Source organism: Neurospora hispaniola, assembly GCF_033458365.1.
Source record: "Neurospora hispaniola strain FGSC 10403 chromosome Unknown B0T23scaffold_10, whole genome shotgun sequence".
Taxonomy (NCBI): Eukaryota; Fungi; Ascomycota; class Sordariomycetes; order Sordariales; family Sordariaceae; genus Neurospora; species Neurospora hispaniola.
In genome coordinates, this window is record NW_026944415.1 from 1,409,398 (window position 1) to 1,428,890 (window position 19,493).

The 19,493-nt window shown below is 52.1% G+C and overlaps 6 protein-coding genes and 3 non-coding genes across 9 annotated transcripts; 4 read left to right on the plus strand and 5 right to left on the minus strand.

The window, feature by feature from the left end:
- Positions 1-4: 4 nt before the first annotated feature.
- On the plus strand, positions 5-3,247 carry B0T23DRAFT_48873 (uncharacterized protein). The gene is made up of 2 exons (XM_062841349.1): positions 5-1,230; positions 1,278-3,247. The coding sequence occupies exons 1-2, from the start codon at positions 229-231 to the stop codon at positions 3,000-3,002; spliced, it is 2,727 nt and encodes a 908-aa protein (XP_062688404.1). The 5' UTR covers positions 5-228; the 3' UTR covers positions 3,003-3,247.
- On the minus strand, positions 3,103-4,546 carry B0T23DRAFT_48887 (galactose mutarotase-like protein). Its single transcript, XM_062841350.1, has 2 exons — positions 3,782-4,546; positions 3,103-3,713 (listed from the first exon to the last, which is right to left on the minus strand). Exons 1-2 carry the CDS (start codon positions 4,321-4,323, stop codon positions 3,203-3,205), a joined length of 1,053 nt encoding a protein of 350 aa, XP_062688405.1. The 5' UTR covers positions 4,324-4,546; the 3' UTR covers positions 3,103-3,202.
- Positions 4,547-5,059: 513 nt separating this feature from the next.
- Positions 5,060-6,692, minus strand: B0T23DRAFT_390467 (uncharacterized protein). The gene is made up of 2 exons (XM_062837878.1): positions 5,710-6,692; positions 5,060-5,609 (listed from the first exon to the last, which is right to left on the minus strand). Exons 1-2 carry the CDS (start codon positions 6,683-6,685, stop codon positions 5,431-5,433), a joined length of 1,155 nt encoding a protein of 384 aa, XP_062688406.1. The 5' UTR covers positions 6,686-6,692; the 3' UTR covers positions 5,060-5,430.
- Positions 6,693-7,576: 884 nt separating this feature from the next.
- B0T23DRAFT_t396 lies at positions 7,577-7,665 on the plus strand. Its single transcript has one exon. It is a non-coding gene; the product is annotated as a tRNA-Phe (tRNA).
- Positions 7,666-8,119: 454 nt separating this feature from the next.
- B0T23DRAFT_48980 (alpha-acetolactate decarboxylase) lies at positions 8,120-9,014 on the plus strand. The gene has a single exon (XM_062841354.1). It carries the CDS (start codon positions 8,253-8,255, stop codon positions 8,967-8,969), a length of 717 nt encoding a protein of 238 aa, XP_062688407.1. The 5' UTR covers positions 8,120-8,252; the 3' UTR covers positions 8,970-9,014.
- A 216-nt stretch (positions 9,015-9,230) lies between these two features.
- Positions 9,231-9,304, minus strand: B0T23DRAFT_t407. The gene has a single exon. It is a non-coding gene; the product is annotated as a tRNA-Asn (tRNA).
- A 554-nt stretch (positions 9,305-9,858) lies between these two features.
- Positions 9,859-11,851, plus strand: B0T23DRAFT_390469 (glycoside hydrolase superfamily). The gene has a single exon (XM_062837879.1). The coding sequence runs from the start codon at positions 10,158-10,160 to the stop codon at positions 11,622-11,624; it is 1,467 nt and encodes a 488-aa protein (XP_062688408.1). The 5' UTR covers positions 9,859-10,157; the 3' UTR covers positions 11,625-11,851.
- Positions 11,852-11,884: 33 nt separating this feature from the next.
- On the minus strand, positions 11,885-11,990 carry B0T23DRAFT_t406. The gene has a single exon. It is a non-coding gene; the product is annotated as a tRNA-Leu (tRNA).
- A 437-nt stretch (positions 11,991-12,427) lies between these two features.
- On the minus strand, positions 12,428-16,987 carry B0T23DRAFT_408587 (uncharacterized protein; the record flags this gene model as incomplete). Its single annotated transcript, XM_062839312.1, has 7 exons — positions 12,428-12,712; positions 12,804-14,459; positions 14,862-14,913; positions 15,056-15,082; positions 15,590-16,137; positions 16,703-16,750; positions 16,925-16,987. 7 exons carry the CDS (start codon positions 16,985-16,987, stop codon positions 12,428-12,430), a joined length of 2,679 nt encoding a protein of 892 aa, XP_062688409.1.
- Between the last annotated feature and the right edge of the window lie 2,506 nt (positions 16,988-19,493).

A 19,493-nucleotide genomic window follows, 5' to 3' on the forward strand; every position in this document is an offset into this window, starting at 1 on the left:
GGTCGGTCAGGTGGCCGCGTGGCAGGCTCGTGCAGCTGGCAAACGCGCTGTTGCTTGTCGCGATCAACCAGACGTCATCAACTCGGCGAATGCAAACATTCAGGAAAAAGAAAAGAAGACTGAACAAGAGTCATGTTAAGAGGCCGCCTTGAACCCTTTTGCATCATGAGCCTCTTTGATCCGTGACCTTCTCAACTCCAGACTCCAAACACTTTCCCACCCCGAAACATGTCCAGTCCAGCCAAGAAACGCAAACTCACAAAACAATCTTTTTCTGTTCCTAGCAGAGGTCTTGAGTACTTTTTCGCTAAACAAAAGCAGAATGGGGCTTCCAAGGAACCATCTTCTTTGCCCAAGGAATTCGAAGGGTCGTCAGAAGAGCCTTTGAATGATGAGGAGCTTGCGCGAAAGCTGCAGGCCGAATGGGATGCTGAAGCAAGGGCCTCATCAACACCGAGGGAAAGTGGTGTTCCCTCGCAGCATGTGGCAGTGTCAGCACCGGAGCCTGTGGGCACAGATGCGGTTGAAACAACCAATGAGTCGAATCCACAGACAGTAACCGCACCACCCAAGGCTGACCGGCCCAAAGGGAAGAATACATTGTCACTCTCTTCAGCAGCCGCTACAGAAGACCAGGCATCGGCATCTATTCCTCTTGACGAAAGTCCCTTGACCTTCGATCCATCCAAGTACATTCCCCAGCTCCAGGAATCGTGGGCCACTGATGGAGGTAATGCGTCCTACGCCCTCCTTATACGATGCTTTGTCCTGGTTAGCAGCACCACAAGCAGGATCAAAATTGTCGATACGCTAGTCAACTGTGTCCGATTATTGATTGAGGGAGATCCGTCCAGCTTGTTGCCCGCGGTATGGCTGGCAACGAACGCCATTTCCCCACCGTACGTGTCTATGGAACTTGGTTTGGGTGGTTCTGCTATCTCAAAGGCTCTCAAACAAGTGTGTGGCCTCGACAACAGGTCGCTCAAAGCACTTAACGATAAGCTGGGTGACCCGGGCGATGTTGCATTTGAGGCAAAGAAGAAACAAAGCTTCACTCTACGAAAGCCAAAACCGTTAACAATCAAGGGGGTCTTCCAGTCACTAGTCAAAATCTCCAAGACTCAGGGGCAGGGCAGCGGTGATGTAAAGCAACGGATTGTTGATAAACTGCTCCAAGATGCTCGCGGAGGTGAAGAAAGCAGATATGTCGTCAGGACATTATGTCAGCATGTGAGTTGGGCCTTTCCGATCCTTATCACCTGGCTAACATGGATTAGTTGCGCATCGGAGCTGTCAAAACCACTATGCTCATCGCCCTAGCTCGAGCTTTTTTGCTGTCCAAACCTCCAGGCGCGAACATCCCGACGAAAGACCCAAATCAACTGGCAAAGCTGAAGAAAGAGGAGCTAGCCGAGGTATATGCAAAGGCCGAGGAAATTGTCAAGGCCTCGTACGCCCGACATCCAGATTACAACGACCTTGTCCCGGTACTGCTCGAGATTGGCGTGTCTGAGGAGTTATTGGTGCGATGTGGTCTAACACTTCACATTCCGCTGCGGCCCATGCTTGGGGGCATCACCAGGGACTTGTCAGAAATGCTTTCGCGACTTCAAGGGCGTGATTTCGCTTGCGAGTACAAGTATGACGGCCAACGTGCCCAAATTCATTGTGACGATAGGGGAGTTGTCTCCATCTTTTCCCGCCATCTAGAACTCATGACAGACAAATATCCCGATCTTGTCGCGCTCGTTCCCAAAATTAGGGGTGAAGATGTCCAGAGCTTCATCATGGAGGGCGAAGTGGTCGCCGTGGACCGGGCCACGGGCGAGCTGAAGAATTTCCAGACGTTAACGAACCGTGCCAGGAAAGACGTTGCAATAGGGACCATCACTATCGACGTGTGTCTGTTCGCATTCGACCTCATGTATCTCAACGGACAACCACTCCTCAACAGATCATTCCGAGAACGACGAGACATGTTGCGATCACTCTTTGTGGAGATACCGCACCATTTTACGTGGGTCAAAAGTATTGATGCGACATCCCAAGAGTCGGAAACAGTCCTCGAGTTCTTCAAGTCGGCCGTTGATAGCAAGTGTGAAGGTATCATGGTCAAGATTCTCGACAATTTACCAGAGCTTGAAGCCCTTGGGCCTGACGACAATACCGACTCAATAATTCCCAAAGAGCAGGTCGCTACCTCCTCCGATGCCGTCGCCGTCTCGGTCTCGGTCTCATCCAAAAAGTCCCTAAATGGAATGGGCAAAGGCAATCCCGCAGAAACGAAAGCATCTTCCGATACGCCCAACCCCAACTCCAACGAAAAGAAGCAATCGCGCCGCAAACCCCTCCTAGCAACTTACGAACCCGACAAGCGTCTCGACTCCTGGCTTAAAGTCAAAAAGGACTACATCGGCACCTCGGCCGGCGTCGACACGCTGGACCTAATACCCATCGCCGCCTGGCACGGCACCGGCCGCAAAGCCAAGTGGTGGTCACCAATCCTGCTAGCCGTGCGCAACGAAGAAACCGGCTCGCTAGAAGCAGTTTGCAAGTGCATGTCGGGCTTCACTGATTCCTTCTACAAAGCCAACCGCGAAGTTTATGACAAGGACGGCTCCTTCAGTTCCGATGGGGAGCCCAGGAATGTACATGTGGCGAAGCCGGGATTTATCGAGTACGCGGGAGGCAACCCGGATGTGTGGTTTGAGCCGCAAGAGGTGTGGGAAGTGGCGTTTGCGGATATCACGATTAGTCCGACGTACACGGCGGCGATTGGGTTGGTGCGAGAGGATAAGGGGCTGAGTTTGAGGTTTCCGAGGTTCTTGCGGAAGAGGGAGGATAAGGGAATTGAGGAGGCGAGTACGAGCGATTTTTTGGCGGGGCTGTGGAGGAAACAGGAGGTGAAGGCAACCGCGCCGCCGCCGGTTGAGGGTGGAAGGGAAATTGATGAAGCGGGTTTGGAGAATGAGGATGAGGATGAGGATGAGGATGGTGAATAAGACACTGTGATGATTCTTCGCCATTCTTACCACGTTCTTCTCTGGCAATGCCTCGGTTGACGCAGACTTGCAAATCACCATAGTTGCACAAAGGAGCGGACTGTAAGAGCATCATTGCGTGTACGATTACTTTCATTCGTGCCTCCTTGTTAGTATCTAATCTCGCCTGTTTTTCACACCTCCCTCCACGCCACATCTCCCTACTCCTTCCACGCTCTGTACAGAATTTTGCATCCATACTTTTCTCCCTTCTTCAACAACATCTGCCCCTTCCACTCGGGCACATTGCAAGCGTTGACCCACCTGCTGGGCTCAAGGCAGAAGCCGCTGCGCGGCTTGCGAGCGGGAACGCCGTCCACCGCGGGAATATCGATATACTTGCCAGTGTAAAACTGGAAGGCGGGCTCGGTGCTGTACACCTCAAGGTGGATCTTGGACTCGGGGTGGAACGCGCTGAGGTTCTTCTTGAGAGGCAGCGAGCGCGTATCGATGGGAACCGACGAAGCGTCCTCGTTAACGATGAAGCAGTCATCGATGTCGGGCTCAACAGCGCCGAGGGTGAATGGGACGTTACCAGCCTTGACAGCAGGGTTAGGGAAGGGCACGGGGCCGCTGGTGGGGATGCCGCCTTGGTCGACGGGGAGGTACTGGTTCGTGGCGAGGGTGATTATGGTGCCTTCGATGGAGGGGCCGCCGGTCAGGTTGAAGTATCTGTTTATCGTAAGCGTCAGCCTTTCGGCTTACACTGGTCCACCGGGAAGACGACGGAAAACACATACGAATGGTTAGTCATGTTGATGACCGTCTCCTCCACCTCACCATCCAACAGCTCCGCCTCATATTCAATACCAAGCAAAACCTTCTCCTTGCCATCCTCGCCCTTCTCCTTGCTAACAGTGTAGATCACCCTGGCCTCCACCTTTCCGGGAAAACCCTCGTCCCCGTCCTCGCTCACCAGTGTGAACTGGACGCTCTCACCACCGTCAATCTTGTCGCTCTTGCCCTCGAACGCGGGGATCTCCCTGACACCGACGGGCTTAGGGCCGTCCCACACCTTCTTGCCCCAGCCGACCACGCCGCCGTGCAGGTTGTTGGGCCCGTTGTTGGCGGCCAGGGTGTACGATTGCCCGCCGTTGAGCGAGTCGATCTTGGCGCCCTTGACCCGGTTGGCGACGCGGCCGATGGTCTCGCCGAAAAAGCAGGCATTGTGCGACTCGTAGGCCTTTTGGGAGGGGAAGCCGAGAACGATGTTGGTGCCGGCGACGTAGAGGGACTGGATGATGGCTCCCAAGGGGATGAAGGAGGCGGTTGCGTCAGACATGTTGGCTGTTATGTGATCGATAATATCCAATGCGCTGCTAGCTATACTTTGCTGGCTTGATGGTGGTGGTGGTGGTGGTGCTTGTTGTTGCTGGAGGAATTTGTAGTCTCGAGTGTGTCGCTCAAGAATGAGGCGATGATGTCATTGACGCTGTTTCACAAAATGAAGGAAATAATCACGAGATGGGAAGGCAGAGGGTACGAGGGAAAGAACGATAATTTGTATTCCATGGTGCTACCACAGGCTCAGTACCGAAGAGGAAAGTACATAAGCTCACCCGCCACAACTTCCTCCCGAACGGACCGAATGCGCTGCATTCGGATGTATAATTTCGTGTTGTGACACGGGAAACTGGAAGTTGTGATGGGTTCGATGCCAGGGCGACAGAGGAATCAACCTTGAGCGCCGGCCGGGGGTGTTCCACATGACGGCGGGGAGCTCTGATTTCAGCCTATTTTCCTGGTTGTTTGCGCCTTTCTTCCCCTCAATTCACCCGGCAGGAACCAGCTGTGGACACTGCGATTGACATGCTTGACAGGGTCTAGCTTGCAACCTGAAGGGGGCAATCACCTGTTTGGTGGGGGACTGGAGCGCCCTTCTTCCCCGTGGTGTGGGGGGTCTCGGGGGGGTTTCTTTGTTTCTGTGGAGGAGAATTGCGGGGTGCCTTGAAAGCTTGCTGGGCGGCAGCGATAGTTGCTGGGGAAACCACCGGGGGTCAATTTAATATCTACATCACGATCAAAACAATACCTACACCTCCCGCCCACTTCGATGTGTAATTCCAGAAATTATGCGTACTTATGGACTATCTACGTCTGCGCTGTTTCAGACTACACTGACTTTCCCACAGTGAGTTCCAGTGGCAGATCTGCGGTGAAAGAAATATGAGAGGTATGCAAGCGGTTTTCGCAAGACCGGGCAGTAAGGTACCATTCTCCGACCAGAACGCACACCTTTTTCCGTCCGAGTCCTTATTGTTCTATCATATAAAATCTATACCGCTTCTTCTACATCTCAACGCTAAGTCTACGCTCTTCTGTAACCGGTCAATCTTACCATCCGAACGTCACTTCACCGTGCGCCTCTTGTCGGACTGGAGCAACCCGCTCACCAGCCTAATCCCAGGCCTTTCCGAACAAGACCTGTTTCTTGCGATCTGGATTCGGTCTCCTTCACTTTATTCCAAACCCGGAAATGTTGGAAGATCTCCCTTGTGGTCGAACAGTTGACAGCACCGGGACTGGCTCCAGCTGTTTCCTCCGCTGGATTTGATTGTGGGGTTACGTCTTGGAGACTCATCGTTAATGAAGCTGCCCCTTTTTTCTTGGTGATTGAAATGCACAAGTCGATATGGAACAAGTCTGGCAGAACCAAATCATGACTTACATAGACCAGGATAGTCCTCCCTGAACGCTTTGGCTGTCACTCTCCTGCTCCCGTCGTTCCAGTCCACATAACTGGGAGCCATCAGCTGGTAGAGCGACATGAACCCCCAGGATTGTTGGCTGTCCACGGCATGGCCATGAAGCAGCTCGGCCCGCAGTCCACGCAGACCATCTCGAATGAGATTCAGTATAAACTCATCGGCCTGCTCGTCTGAAGATACAAAAGTATTCACATCTCCCACCTTGGGGATGTCGACTTGATGGATGATTTCAATGGGCAATGCGCGTGTGAGCTCGTGTCCAATGTATGACTCGGTGGGCTCTAGGGAGTGTCGCGTGTCGATTCTGCTACATCCCGGTTCCAAGGCTTCGGCAACAAACAGAACGTGACAGAGGTGAGCTTCACGTGGTTGAAAAACAGGATTTACAAACTGCACGTACTCCACTTCAATCGACTTCTCCGGGTCCGAGTTCTCTGCATGACTTGAGGTACCCGTATCACGAGGCCCTCGCTGGCAGTGGAAAGCGGCGCACATCTCGTTTTCAAGAAGCTGCTTGAACCTCGAAGAGACATAGTCTGGGCAGTGAGCGTAAGCGGTTACTTTCCATATTTCCCCCCGATTGGTCAAGTCAATCCGTCTTTTCAGCGGCGCAACAAGAGGATTGACAGACATTTCCAGTTCCAGCTCCTCTATAGTGATGTAAAGGTCTGGTTGGCTACCTGGATGAAATCGGTTTTCCACTTTCGTCATTGACAAATCGACAAAGGACCTCGGATGTATACCGAGCAAACTCAGGTTGGGAAGAAAGACTTTTTGTAGGTAGATAATCGATGGCCCGTTGGAAGAGAGCACGTAAGAGCCTCCAGTGATTTTGAGCGTGAACATGTAATCCCTTGGGTAATAGTCGTAAGCGCCGAATTCCCGAGACCGGAGGTGACAGAACAGAATATAAGGAAGAACTGTGAGAAAAAGCATGGCAGCTGAGCCATCCAATGTAGAACTAGTCATTTTTGACGGCCTCTTGTCACGGAGCATATGCGGGACGAATAGCACGACAATGGTGCCCCTCTGGGAATAGTGGACGGACGCGACCCCCACGGCCAGATCCGTTAGAATTTTGATGGCCGTTGTATGTTCTGCGTTGGTGCCCTCTCCAATGGGATGGAGCGTCCTCTCGGTCAGGTAGACTGGTTCGCTGAACAGACCTGATAGAACAATGGAGAGGCGAAGTCGATCGAGACCGCCTTCGTACTTGCAGTTATTGAGGTGAATTAGATGGAGTGCCGCACCGTCCATGGCGATATCCTTTGAAAAGATTCTCTTCGTTTGATTGTTGATGTTATATATATATTTTTTTTCCCAGTATTGCTGTTTGCTGTTGAATGTTGCGGATTGAATGCCGTGTAAGTTTTGTTTCGTCCGAGATGATCACACTGCCTTTTATCAACAAACACGGTACGTCGCGACCTGGAGGCATGTTACGAGTGCACGAGTCGCCTCCTCAAGATCATTAGCCCCTTCTTCGTTCGAGTTATAACGAGACGGACGCATAAAGAGGTAGGAACTTGCCTATTCTGGTACCGCGAGTCCCGAGTAAAAGGGAAGTGACGGGGAAGATCAAGGCACCGCAACATTGTTAGGCAACCACGTACTTGAGCAGACAAGGAGATGAGTCTAAGGGTAAAAGCATCTAATCTATATCCATTGGATGCCTTGAAAATGCTGTGATCATCCACTGCTGGGATGGGTATCGTTTCAGAAAGCTATGTAGACAGGGGGTCATGTTTTCCAAATAGAACGAGGGATTGCTGGCGATGGATGCTGCTGTCTGGTATATAGATGTCAAACTATTTAACCATTTCCATAGCGGGTTTAGCTCAGTTGGGAGAGCGTCAGACTGAAGTCCACTTCACTCATAAATCTGAAGGTCGTGTGTTCGATCCACACAAACCGCATCTTTTTGCCATTTTTGGGAATGGCGAGCTGACTCTCCATTCATCCATCGTTCTGGTTCGTGAAATACATAATGATGCGCATCAACATTTTTGTTGTCTCTTTGTTTATGGGCCAATGGTTGAAGGAGGTCGGCTGTATAGCGCACTATGGTTACGATGCACTTTTTGATCACCTGCTTCTACTTTTGAGTATGCGTTACATGGATGTACGATGCTGTTATGATTGTCACATCTGCTCTAAGAGCATCACAGTCTTCTGCCTTTGGAAGGTGTATGTTGCAGACGGCTCCAAGGAGTCGTCACCGAGGGATTCGGTGTGAGGAGGCAGCGTCGGTGCAGCCACAAGCCGCATGCGGAAGCGGGTGAAGTCACCGCTCTAACAGTATTCCGGGCCCGCAGCTTCCCGCACCCGCCGAAGTCGCCGAACCCTCTGCGCTGGCAAAGTACACGTTGCACCCGCCGTCTCGTCTCACCATCACCTTAACGCTTTTGGCTTCTCAAACGACCTTTCAATCAACCCTCACTGACACCTTCCATCCACTATCCCATAATCTCTTACTGACACGCTCACAACGACACCATTAACGATGGCTAAAAACGAAGTCTTTCAGTACTCCCTCGTCTCCGCCCTGATGGACGGCGTCGCCACGCACGGGACCCCCATCTCACGCATCCTGGATCACGGCGACCACGGCCTGGGTACCTTCAAGTCCATGAACGGCGAAATGATTGTCCTCGACGGCGTCTGCTACCAAATGAAGTCCGATGGCACCATCGAGCATATCCACACTCCCTCAGAGGTGATCACACCGTTTGCGACCGTGACCCGTTTCAACCCGAACGTATCAACACGGGCCACCATCTCGAACAAGAAGGACCTGCCAGCCCTGCTGTTGAAGCTATATCCCCAGAGCAAGAACCACTTCTTGGCCATCCGCATGGATGGGACGTTCAAGAGGATCAAGGTGCGCACGGCAGGCGGTCAATGCTTTGCAAGGGAAGGCATGCTGGCGGTTGCGGGAAGGCAGACAACGAACACGTTTGAAGCAGTTAAGGGCACGATCATCGGGTTTAGGTGTCCGGCGTACGTGATGGGGCTCAATGTGGCGGGTGATCATTTGCACTTTATCGATGAGGAGAGGCAGAAGGGCGGACACATTTTGGAGTTTGAGACCGAGGGCGATGTGGAAGTTGGAGTTTCGTTGATGTCCAAGTTTCACTTGGAGGTGCCGACGGAGGATGAGGAGTTCAATGAGGCATCACTGGTCCATGACAAAGATGGTATTGAGAAGGTGGAGGGTTAGAGAGGCTGTAACCAACAGGGACGGTGAGGAGGAATGGATGCATGTCACGAAAGAATATGATGATGATACAAATCAGTGCCGGTGCGTTATCAGCGCGGTTCTTGTAATAGAGGTCTTTGAAAAAAAAAAAAACATAGAAGAATAACGAAACAACCACATTCAATTCTTTTCTTGAATATCCGTATAGTTAGTGGTTGGTGGTTTAATGACTTTGGACAATTGGCACAACCCAAAAAAAAAAGAAAAAAAGGAACATGGTAACTCCCTCGGTAAGGATCGAACTTACAGCCTCCAGATTAACAGTCTGACGCGCTAGCCAATTGCGCCACGAGGGAGAACAAATGATTGGTTGTTGAAGAGAAGGCCTGAAAATAGCTACTATATAGCTGTCATTAGTAAGTGCTGAAAAAAAAGACGGAGGAGGTTATGGACTTCAAAGCTGTGCCAAAGTAGCGACAACAATTATGGTACGTAGTAGTTCAATACTTATGAAATAGTTATTCAGGGAAATATATAATATGTGTCCGGGTTGTCAAAACTTATTCCCTGGGTAGTAAAAAGCTGTTATTAGAGTGGTCTTACTGGAGTGAACCAAGAGTGTTTCTGCCACTCGAAGGGGTGATAAACACCTAACTCTTTGTCCGTGTTTCCTTGAGTCTCAGTTCGAAGCCGAACGGCGAAGGATGGCTCGTGTTATGGATCAAATGGATGTCTCTGGGCAATTCTCAAGCAATTCTTTGTGAGACCATGCGAGGGTTAGAACTCACAAAGGCCTGGCTCCGAGATCCCCGCAACTCCAAGATCACAAGCACTCTGACTTCGCTTCTCAGCCCGCGTACCGAGCGATACCATTGCCGGGCTGCAACTCCCGAACCAAGACAAGCCATCAGGACTTCGCGTTCATGCATTATCATGAAAGATTACGCCGTCGGGCCATCAACATCACCCTGCACCGCGGGGATGGCCTTGCGATGTAACGTGCACCCTAGAATATCGGTTACTCGAACATGGGTGCAGCCATAGCAATAAGCCGTCGGTTAAGTACACGATACTACTGTAAAACAAAAACCTACCTCATCCATGCGGCGCCGATTTGCAAGATAAAAAGCTGAATCGCACCATAGCTCTGACTCTTGCACCTACGAGGCAAACTCTCTCAAGATCAATTGGAAGTAAAGGCGCGCCAAAATGGTGCCCTCTCTGTACGCAGTCGGCCGTATCTTGGTGACAGCTCTAGCCATCATCCCATTCGCCTTCGCAGACCTTACTACCACTATCGACCCATCCTCCAACTGGGGAACCTGGGAAGGATGGGGTACATCCCTCGCCTGGTGGGCAGCAGCTTTTGGAACCCGTGACGACCTCGCCGACATCTTCTTCACGACCCAAACCACGAACCTCAACGGCGTCTCCCTGCCCGGGCTCGGCTTCAACATCGCGCGTTACAACGCCGGCGCGAGCAGCTGGAACAGCATCAACGGCACCAGCATGGTGGTCTCGCCCAAGATGATTCCCTCTCGCCAGATTGAAGGTTTCTGGATCGACTGGGCCTCCACTAGCCCCTCATCAGCCAGCTGGAACTGGTCCGCCGATTCTGCTCAGCGCGCCATGCTCTCCAAAGCGCGCTCGCGCGGCGCCAACATCCTCGAGCTCTTCTCCAACTCGCCCATGTGGTGGATGTGCAACAACCACAACCCGTCCGGCTCCGACGACGGCAGCTCTGACAACCTACAATCGTGGAACTACCAAAGCCACGCTGTCTACATGGCCACCGTGGCCAAATACTTTGCCGACCACTGGTCCACCACGTTCACGTCCATCGACCCCTTCAACGAGCCCAGCGCGAACTGGTGGAATGGAAAGACTGGCACGCAGGAAGGCTGCCACTTTGACGTGTCCACCCAGGCCACCGTCCTCAACTACCTGCGCACCGAGCTCGACTCGCGCGGCTTGTCATCGACCGTGATCTCCGCATCGGACGAAAGCTACTACGACCAGGCAGCCAAGACCCTCCAAAACCTCGGTGCGACCGCGCTCGGAAAGATCGCTCGCGTCAATGTCCACGGCTACCAATACGGCTCCGGGCGGCGCGACTCGGTGCGTAGCCTGGCGACGCAGTACAGCAAGAAGCTTTGGCAGAGCGAGTACGGCGAAGGCGACGCGACCGGCCGCGACCTAGCCAGCAACCTGCTCCTGGACCTGCGCTGGCTACGGCCGACGGCGTGGGTGTACTGGCAGGCGCTTGACGGAGGCGGTTGGGGTTTGCTCGACGCCGACAACGACAAGAAGACGATCGGCCAGCCGACGCAGAAGTACTTTGTGCTGGCGCAGTTTGCTAGGCATGTGAAGCCGGGGATGCGCATCCTGGATGGCGGCAGCGATTACGCGACGGCGGCGTATGATGCGGCGACCAAGAAGCTGGTCATTGTCGCGGTCAATTGGGGCAGTGCGCAGTATCTCAACTTTGATCTGTCCAAGTTCAAAACGGCGGGAGTCAATGGCGCGGTGGTGAAGAGGTGGGCGACGCAGATTGGCGCGTCGACGGGGAAGAGGTATGTCGCTGCTAGCGACACTTTCATGCGCGGTACAAAGTTTTGGTCGTATTTTGAGAAGGAGATGGTGCAGACTTTTGAGGTTGAAGATGTTGTTTTGTGAAATGATTATTTATCAAGTCAGCTTGTGGCAGAAGTGTCCCAGACGCACAGACTATGAACAAAGTCAGAACACCAAACGGCAGAACACAACATTGCCACAATTCGTAGGTGGAAAAAAAAAGAGAGGAGTAAAAACAGTTCATCGCAGTAAAAATATAAGTGCAATGTGTAAAACAAATAGAGGTAAGTGAGATAACGAGCAGAATTAAGCAACATGTTGTATCCGGGAGAAAGGGCAAAAAGATCCAAAAGAAAATCTCTTGACAAGAGTGGGATTCGAACCCACGCCCTTTCGGACCACGGAACTCGTAGAGGAGATTAAGGGTTAACCTTAACGTGGCGCCTTAGACCGCTCGGCCATCTTGCCTTGACGTTCTTGATAGTTGAATTCTGAATCTGTTATAGTCAATCATGCAAATTTGCTTCATAACTTGAAAACATCACGCGAGCTTTGCGGACAACCACTCAAAGGTTTCTGTATTTATAGCTAAATTTTTCATGACAGGATAAGTGTTCGTAGATTAAGAACCTAATAGAGTTTTAAATAATTAATACATTTGTTTCTTATAGGTGGACATTCAGCTTCCCAACGGTAGTGTCCAAGGGGTGCATGTAGGCTGGCTAGAAGTGGATTGAAAAGCACCTGTATATTGTGTGGATTTGTTTGAATGCTCTTTAATCTATTATTAGTCTAAGGCTCCAAGACGCTGAAAACGAACCGCTCTTCTGACTACATCCCGGCGAACACAGCATCGACACCGTCCCACAAACAGGCTTACGGCAACTTGAGGGCCTCCAGTGACACTAACCGTCCAAAGCATAGCCGCTGATATCCTTCGTCTTCAAATACGCCACCGCAATCTTCCGCAACTGATGTCTCTGCATCTTTCCAGTAACAGTAATCGGCCATGTGTCCAACCCCAGCTCCTTCAGCGTAATGACCTCCCCGAGCGAGAATCCTGATCCCCCGGGCATCATCTGAGAGAACATCTCGCTGACGTCTGTTGCCGTTCCGTTCTCGGGTAAGCGGTCTAGAATAACGTAGGGCATCTCGCCATGCATAGGAGACGGGATACCGATTACGCACACCTGCGAATTTCGAACGGGATTAGAAACTGTCTGCGAGTCACTCTGTCCATCGAACAATAATGCTTGAAGCTGAAAGGGGCAGTGAACTTACCTCAACCGACAAGTGCCTGGCCAGGAATGCCTCTATAGCCGTGGGATTGAAGAACCCGACAGAGCTCTTCAAAATATCCTTCATCCGGCCAACAACAAACACCATCCCGCTCTCATCAATCACTGCCAAGTCGCCTGTGCGAAACCACTTGGTGCCCTTCCTATCGCGATAAAACATCTGCGGCGCTAATCCGTCGAGATACCCATCGACATACGCCTCATTTGAGATATGCAGTTCGCCCTGCTTACCCCGGGGCACCACCTCCCACTCTTTCTCCTTCTCAGCGGTAGCCTGATCATTCTGCGGTGTCTGAGTTGTCTCCGACACCTTCTTCTCAACGTCAACCACCTTGACCCTCGTCCCCGGCGTCGCCGTTCCCACAGGCATCACATCTCCCAACGGCTTCGGCATCCCCTTCTCTAGGACACTTGGAGGATATCCCAGCGCGCCCACGCCCTCCGTCATTCCAAATCCAGCCACTAATAACACGTTCTCGCCAACACCCAACATCTCCCGCACCCGTTCCAGATACCCAACCGTGATAATCTCGCCACTAACGAATATAACTCGAATCGACCGGATTTTCCGCGGAGCAAAGTCCTTGTGTTTGGCCAGCAGCACCAGCTGGCTGCGCATCAGCTCCATATTGGTCACCCCGCACCGCTCGATAGCTTCCAAGTTCGCAGACACGGAAAAGACGCGCGACGGAATGACGACCGTACCGCCGTTGTACCATTGTATTAGCGGGGAGGTCATGGACAGGGCCATCATGTTGGCGGAAAAGATTAGGCCTACGGTTCCGGGCCGCGGAATCTCAGGGGCGCGGGGAGAAGAAGAGAAGGCGGTATGCGAAGCGATGGCCGCGCACACATTTCTAGTCGTTCGCGGTACGCCTTTAGGCTGTGAGGCTGAGGTGCCGCTGGTGAAGAAGATGTTGGAGATGCGATCTAGGCGATCGCGGACTTGTTGAGCTGAGACACTGCTCTCTTCGTCGGTGAAAGGTGGCCGGGGGGAGACGATGTCCGAGGCAAATGAGATCCAGTTACTACCGGATGTGCGGCGGGCGGGGGTGAGGGGGCAGAGGCAGATACCGAGGAAGAAGCTGCTGCCAGAGTCAGACGATCGATCTCCTGCCGCTGCCGCATCCTGCTGAAGTTTGTCAACAATCGCAGCGGACTCATCATCTTCAACAATCACCACTGCGGGTCGCAACCGACGGAAGTAGTATTCCTTCAGCTGCTGGTCGTCGGGCAGGCTGGAGTGAAGTAACTGGACTGTCCGACAGACGAGGGTATGGCATTTCAGTGCGGCGGCCCACATGACGAGCGACCATTCGACGCCGTGCGGAATAAAAGTGAGAATCATCGAATCGGCGGGGACGTTGTGTCTGTCGAGGATGGCTCCGAGACGAGCAGTTCCCCGCTGCATCTGATCGTACGACCAGATCAGCATCGAGTCTTGGTGCTTGGGATCGACCATGGATTTGGCAGGGCATGGTGACTTGCCCACGAGCGCTTCAAGGTGGTTGGCGGGCTGCCAGAAGGAAATCATGGCAGCTCTCTCGGGATCAATGTCGATGCCGTGCTGGAAAATGGACCATACGGAGTCACCGCAGGGGGGCGGCGGACCACCATCGAGCTCGGAGGAGGACAGGGTCTGGGTCATTGTGGTTCTTGTTGTTATTGCTGTGGTACGGTGGACGAGTCGAGATGCATGGGACAGGATCCGCGATTCAAAGGATGCGGAGGGGCCTGTTTAAGTAAGCCACAAGGTCAGATTGGCGTCGATTGTTGATCAGACCAACAATCGCCTAGTGACGTGGCTAACAGGTTAGCGCGAGGCTAAGTTTAGGTATGCTGGCACAAGGTACTTAGTAGGGTCTGAGAAGATGTTCGATGGGCGCGGTGAGGGTGACAATCTTAATCGTGGATCAGAAATAACCGAAGATCGATTGGCGCTGGGTGTAACGCTTGCCTGGTTTGACGTATACTTTGTACACCTTTGTTGTCAGATGCGACCAACCTACCGTAAGCTATTGGTTGAAAGAAGTACACGTGCGTAACGGATCTTTGTTACGGCCGTCGAGACCTGGAAGAGATGCTTTCCATAGCTGGGTAGAATTACGACAAGGGCAACAGAAAAGAACCTGTCTTCGAAGCCCTCAGTGACCATCAGCACGTGCCCAGCTCAATCATGAAACCATTCGTGAAACTTTCCCGCCACTTTCATGCCGCTGCCCTCACTAACCTCACTGCCATCGTAGGTTGTCATCATTGTCACTAATTCACCGGGAAAAAGCAACCGCCCATTGTCTAATCATAACCCAGATCAAGCACGTCCAGCCATTGCTGCCTCTAATATCTCTTCAACAATGTTTACCTCCCTAAGAGTAGGTAATCATGCGAACAGCCCAGCGTCTCTGTCAATGACCCTCAAAGATGTGAAAAGTTGAGACCTTCGCACCTAATCTGTTACAAAGCTGCACCACACAAGCACCAAACTCGTGAAACTCACAAAAACCGGTAGACGTGAGAGTACCTCACCAACCAAGATACACACCGAGGCAACAGCGGCAAGGTAGGTAAATGGAAAATGGTTTGCTGCAACTCAGCAGCCCTTTGATGATCAATTCGCTTGACTGCCTCTTATAAGAGGTACAATGGAATGAAAACATGACTGGGTATCTCTTGCAAACGTGACGCTAGACAGCCGATAAAAAAAAAGCAAGGTAAAAATAACACTGCAACCCGCCAAACCCAAATACTCAGGTGTCTTCTGTGTCGAACAGAGCAACAGTCTGGATCGCATTGACATGCTGGTTCACAACCGCCAACTCTTTTTTAGTCGCGGCCAGTGCCACGTTGATCTCCACCAACTCGATATTTGTTGCCGCCAACTCTTGCTGGGTGGTTGCCAACTCTTGCTTGGTCGCGGCCAATTCAGCACGCACGGCCTTCAGTTGGCTGGTAAACTCGCCCATCCTCTGCAGGCAAGCGAGCATGAAGTTGCCGCTGCCCTCTTGTTTGGCCTCGAGGAAATTGAGGCGGTTTCCATGCTTTTCCACAGGGCCCACGTAACGGCCGATCTGGTCTTGGACAACATTGGCGGTTTCAACCGCGGCCCTGGTATCCTCGGCGAATGTTTCGAGTTTTCTCTCAAACCGATGCAGGACGTTGGTTTGCTTCTTGATGATGATGGCCTGGCCACTGAGGGTGGTAGCCTGGTTTTGCAAAGTGATTGCTTGGTCGTCGACCTTGGCGGCGAGGGCGCTGTTCTTGAGGATTGCATTGATATCAAATTCCTGCATTGCAGGAACCAGCTGGTCCTGAAGTGCCTATAGAGAAAGATAAGAAAAGTCCAGTCAGCATGATGGAACACAAACTGAGTAGACCCAAGAAAAAAATCAGAATCTGTCTAGCTGTAATACTGCATCACCAGACCGGTCTACGAAAGGTACCCCACCGCGAGGCAGGATCCACAAACGCGACCTACTGAGCGCCATTTCAGCCGCAAGACAAGCTCCCCAGCCCGACAATACGCTGACCAAGCGCATGCCGCCGGCCAGCACATATGTGAGCCTGGTGATGCGCCGTAAGATAACTCTGGGTTCAGATGACAACATGAAAAGTTGTAGAGCTGGAGCCACGTGACGCTCGGACGGACGACCGTATCCGTGGAACTGCCCCATAGGACGCGGCCCCCCAGGAGAAACTCCTTTTGCATTTTGAGAACTGGCTCCCCCGCGAACTTGAACCCGGCCTAGGCGCTAAGAGTCCCAGACCGGCGGCGGGCATGTGGTCGAGTCTCGGTTTTACATTCCCACGGACGACTTGGCAGCATTACACGAGAACGGTAGTGTGTGACTGAACAGAGACTGGGCTGGACAAGGATGGACCTACCTCAGGAGATGAAGCGGCGGCACCGTCGATGTCCTCGGCAGCCTCGTGCTGAACGGCTTGTAATACATACTTGTCAGTCATTGCCACAAGAAGTGATGGTGATGTGGAGAAATATGAAGGAGTGCAGACGCAGAGGACGTACGATTAGAGGACCAAGGTGAGAATGCGAAGTGAAGATGTGATGAGGTAGAGGCGGTTGATGGTAGAAAAGCGACAACTCACCGACTCTTCCTTTCTCGCACGCTTGTGCGCGCGTTTGTCGGTGTTGGGGCGACCGCTGACCATGATGATCACTTGAAGTGGGTGATGCGGGCGGACGATGCGAGTTATGGGAGTCTGCTGATGCTCTTGCAGAGTAATCAAGTCCTGTCGAACAAACAAGGCGAAGACTTGAAACTGTCAGTTCAAGAAGATGGTGGAAAAGGAAGAAATAGAGGGGGGAGGGGAGATTTAAGTACTGGACGGAGAGACTGATCCGGGGACCCACCCTGAATAACACCGGCACCCAGCGTGAATGGGAAGGAAGAATAGTTAGCAAGCCAAGAGCCATTGGAGGTTCAGGTTGCAGGAGAATCGTACGTCTCGACATGGGACAAATATGGATAAGTGGGTCGAAATTGTGGTGTTTGCTTGCGAGTCGAGGACAGGCGTTGGCACTTCAGTCACTGCCCGGTTGCATCGCGGGGCTCCCGCAAAAGATACATCGAGAACAGCCAGACGGAGACACGCACACTGGCTCAATCACGCTCTTGTGGTCGGTTTTCTACAGGATTAACGCGGCCGATGCTCAATAGAGACAAACTGCACAGCCTGAGTGTCCTGTAGACATGACATGGTTGGGAAGTGACCGCAAATTGACCAGTGGGCTAGAGCTAGAGAGGGATATGGAAGTATAGCAGGCACAGTTGACGCAGGGCGGTGAGGGGGCCGGCAAAGGACGTGAGAGATGGGATGAAAACTAAGTCGAGGCAATTTGCAGAACGGTCAATGTTGACTCTGAACCCATCCAAAAGTACCACACCGGCTGCCAGGTAACGACAGCCACCCCGCTTAGCCTCCCGGGAAAGGGAAGGAGTGAAGTCTCTGCAGGCCCAGAACTCAAGTCCAGGTTGCTACAGGTATGACAAAAGACGATGTTGACGTTCTCGCCAGTGAGAATCCACCCGTGAAGCTACGAAGAATTGAACAGGAACACACGAGCCGCAAGCTGTGTCTCTTGTTGGTAAGGAACTTGAAGCTGATGCCTGCCTGTTCTGGAAGCCAAGCCTTCGACTTGAGGGCATATGCGCCTGTGTTGACTTTAGTGCATGCCTCTTCTGTCCCGCGTTATGATGGCAAGATAACGCATCAAGGTTCCATCTGCGGTAAGCACTGGTCATAGCAGCCCTTGCTACTTTCAGAATGTCCGAGACTCCAAGTGGGTCGACCCCTGGGACAAAGAGTATAATTTCCAAGAGGCAGCTGGGTGTGTCGGCGGCACTAGTCTCGTATCAGGGTGACCGTTCATATATCTCTTCTGCTGTCTGCCACAATCCGCTCTTGTCCTCATAGAGAGTTCAGCCATAAAAAACCCGTAAATCCACCACCGCCCATAATGCCACGGTATAAGCAGACAGCGGTCGTGTGCGGCATGGGCTCTGGCGCGACTCCGCGCTAGCAACCCTCACAGCGGGCCTCTTTCGAATCGGATGTGGTTCAATTCCTCATGCACACGGACGACAGCGATACCGAGAGCCATCCTCAGCTAGAGAGGGATTTGAAGCGGGTGTGTCTCTTTCGCTCCTGGTACAGCAGAATCACTCGACTAAGTGGATGAGAGCGATGTCGAGAGCCATCCCGAGGAGCCGAGGGACTGGGGTAGAGGAGCAAGTCTGACACTGCCACTTGTCTTTTCCATCGTCCTTTGCCCATACCCTATGGTAAGCCATCCTGACCCTGGAGCTTGAGTTGACCGTATATTGGAGGTAATAACCGCATCGTTCAAGAGAAGGAGGTGTTGCGGTGTTGCGGACGGCTTCTGAGCTTCGCCTGAGACAGCACCAGGATACGGGTGGCTATTGAGCCGTAGAGTAGATCGGCAGATAGCAAAGTCAACGAGAGAAGGAAACAACATTGTGGTTGCCAACTTGCATAAGAGTAACCATCGAGTCGGAGACATGTATTGATGAAGTGACGTTGAAATGCTGTCACTTGACTCTGCACGTGATGGTGGGGTTGGTGGGGCGCATACTTCCAGAGATTTGAGGAGACAAGTGCAAGGTAAAATGGATGCTCATCAGCCAGCAGTGGAAGTGTGATGGGTGTGGTCAGAGGTTTTGGAGCAGGACAAACAAACTCTCTGCCTGCCGTAACGAAACTAATGAGAAAGAGACATTAAAATGGAAGTTATACGGTGGCCCAAGTGTGACTTAGGTCGTTTATAAAACTGGTCCCAGCTCCCAGCTGAAGCCAGGTGACGGCTATTTTATATCAACGCCTCTACTACACTTACAAAATGCAACACCCACGCTAACCTTGAACTTTAACTTCAACCTTTCCAACTTCTTTCCTAGTCTCAATTCTCAGACCTACTCAACCTCCCGAAACCACTTTCTTTTTCTTTTTCTTTTTCTTTTCCTTTGTTTCTTTCTAGCCCCGGCCGGAAGGGGGGGGAGAGAGAGAGAGAGAGAGAGAGAATAGGATCCATTTGCATTGCTACCTTACCCCAACTCAAAAATTTGGAGAAGAACCAAATGCAAGGCACCTCAACCTATACCACCAATACCACCAATGCCACCAATGCCACCAATGC

Coding starts and splice junctions, on each gene's coding strand:
- B0T23DRAFT_48980 (XM_062841354.1), top strand. CDS start 8,253: ATGGCTAAAAACGAAGTCTTTCAGTACTCCCTCGTCTCCGCCCTGATG.
- B0T23DRAFT_390467 (XM_062837878.1), bottom strand. CDS start 6,685: ATGCTTTTTCTCACAGTTCTTCCTTATATTCTGTTCTGTCACCTCCGG. Junction 5,610..5,709: donor GGAGGACTATCCTGGTCTAT/GTAAGTCATGAT, acceptor TGAGTCTCCAAG/ACGTAACCCCACAATCAAAT.
- B0T23DRAFT_48887 (XM_062841350.1), bottom strand. CDS start 4,323: ATGTCTGACGCAACCGCCTCCTTCATCCCCTTGGGAGCCATCATCCAG. Junction 3,714..3,781: donor ATCAACATGACTAACCATTC/GTATGTGTTTTC, acceptor TACGATAAACAG/ATACTTCAACCTGACCGGCG.
- B0T23DRAFT_390469 (XM_062837879.1), top strand. CDS start 10,158: ATGGTGCCCTCTCTGTACGCAGTCGGCCGTATCTTGGTGACAGCTCTA.
- B0T23DRAFT_48873 (XM_062841349.1), top strand. CDS start 229: ATGTCCAGTCCAGCCAAGAAACGCAAACTCACAAAACAATCTTTTTCT. Junction 1,231..1,277: donor TCAGGACATTATGTCAGCAT/GTGAGTTGGGCC, acceptor AACATGGATTAG/TTGCGCATCGGAGCTGTCAA.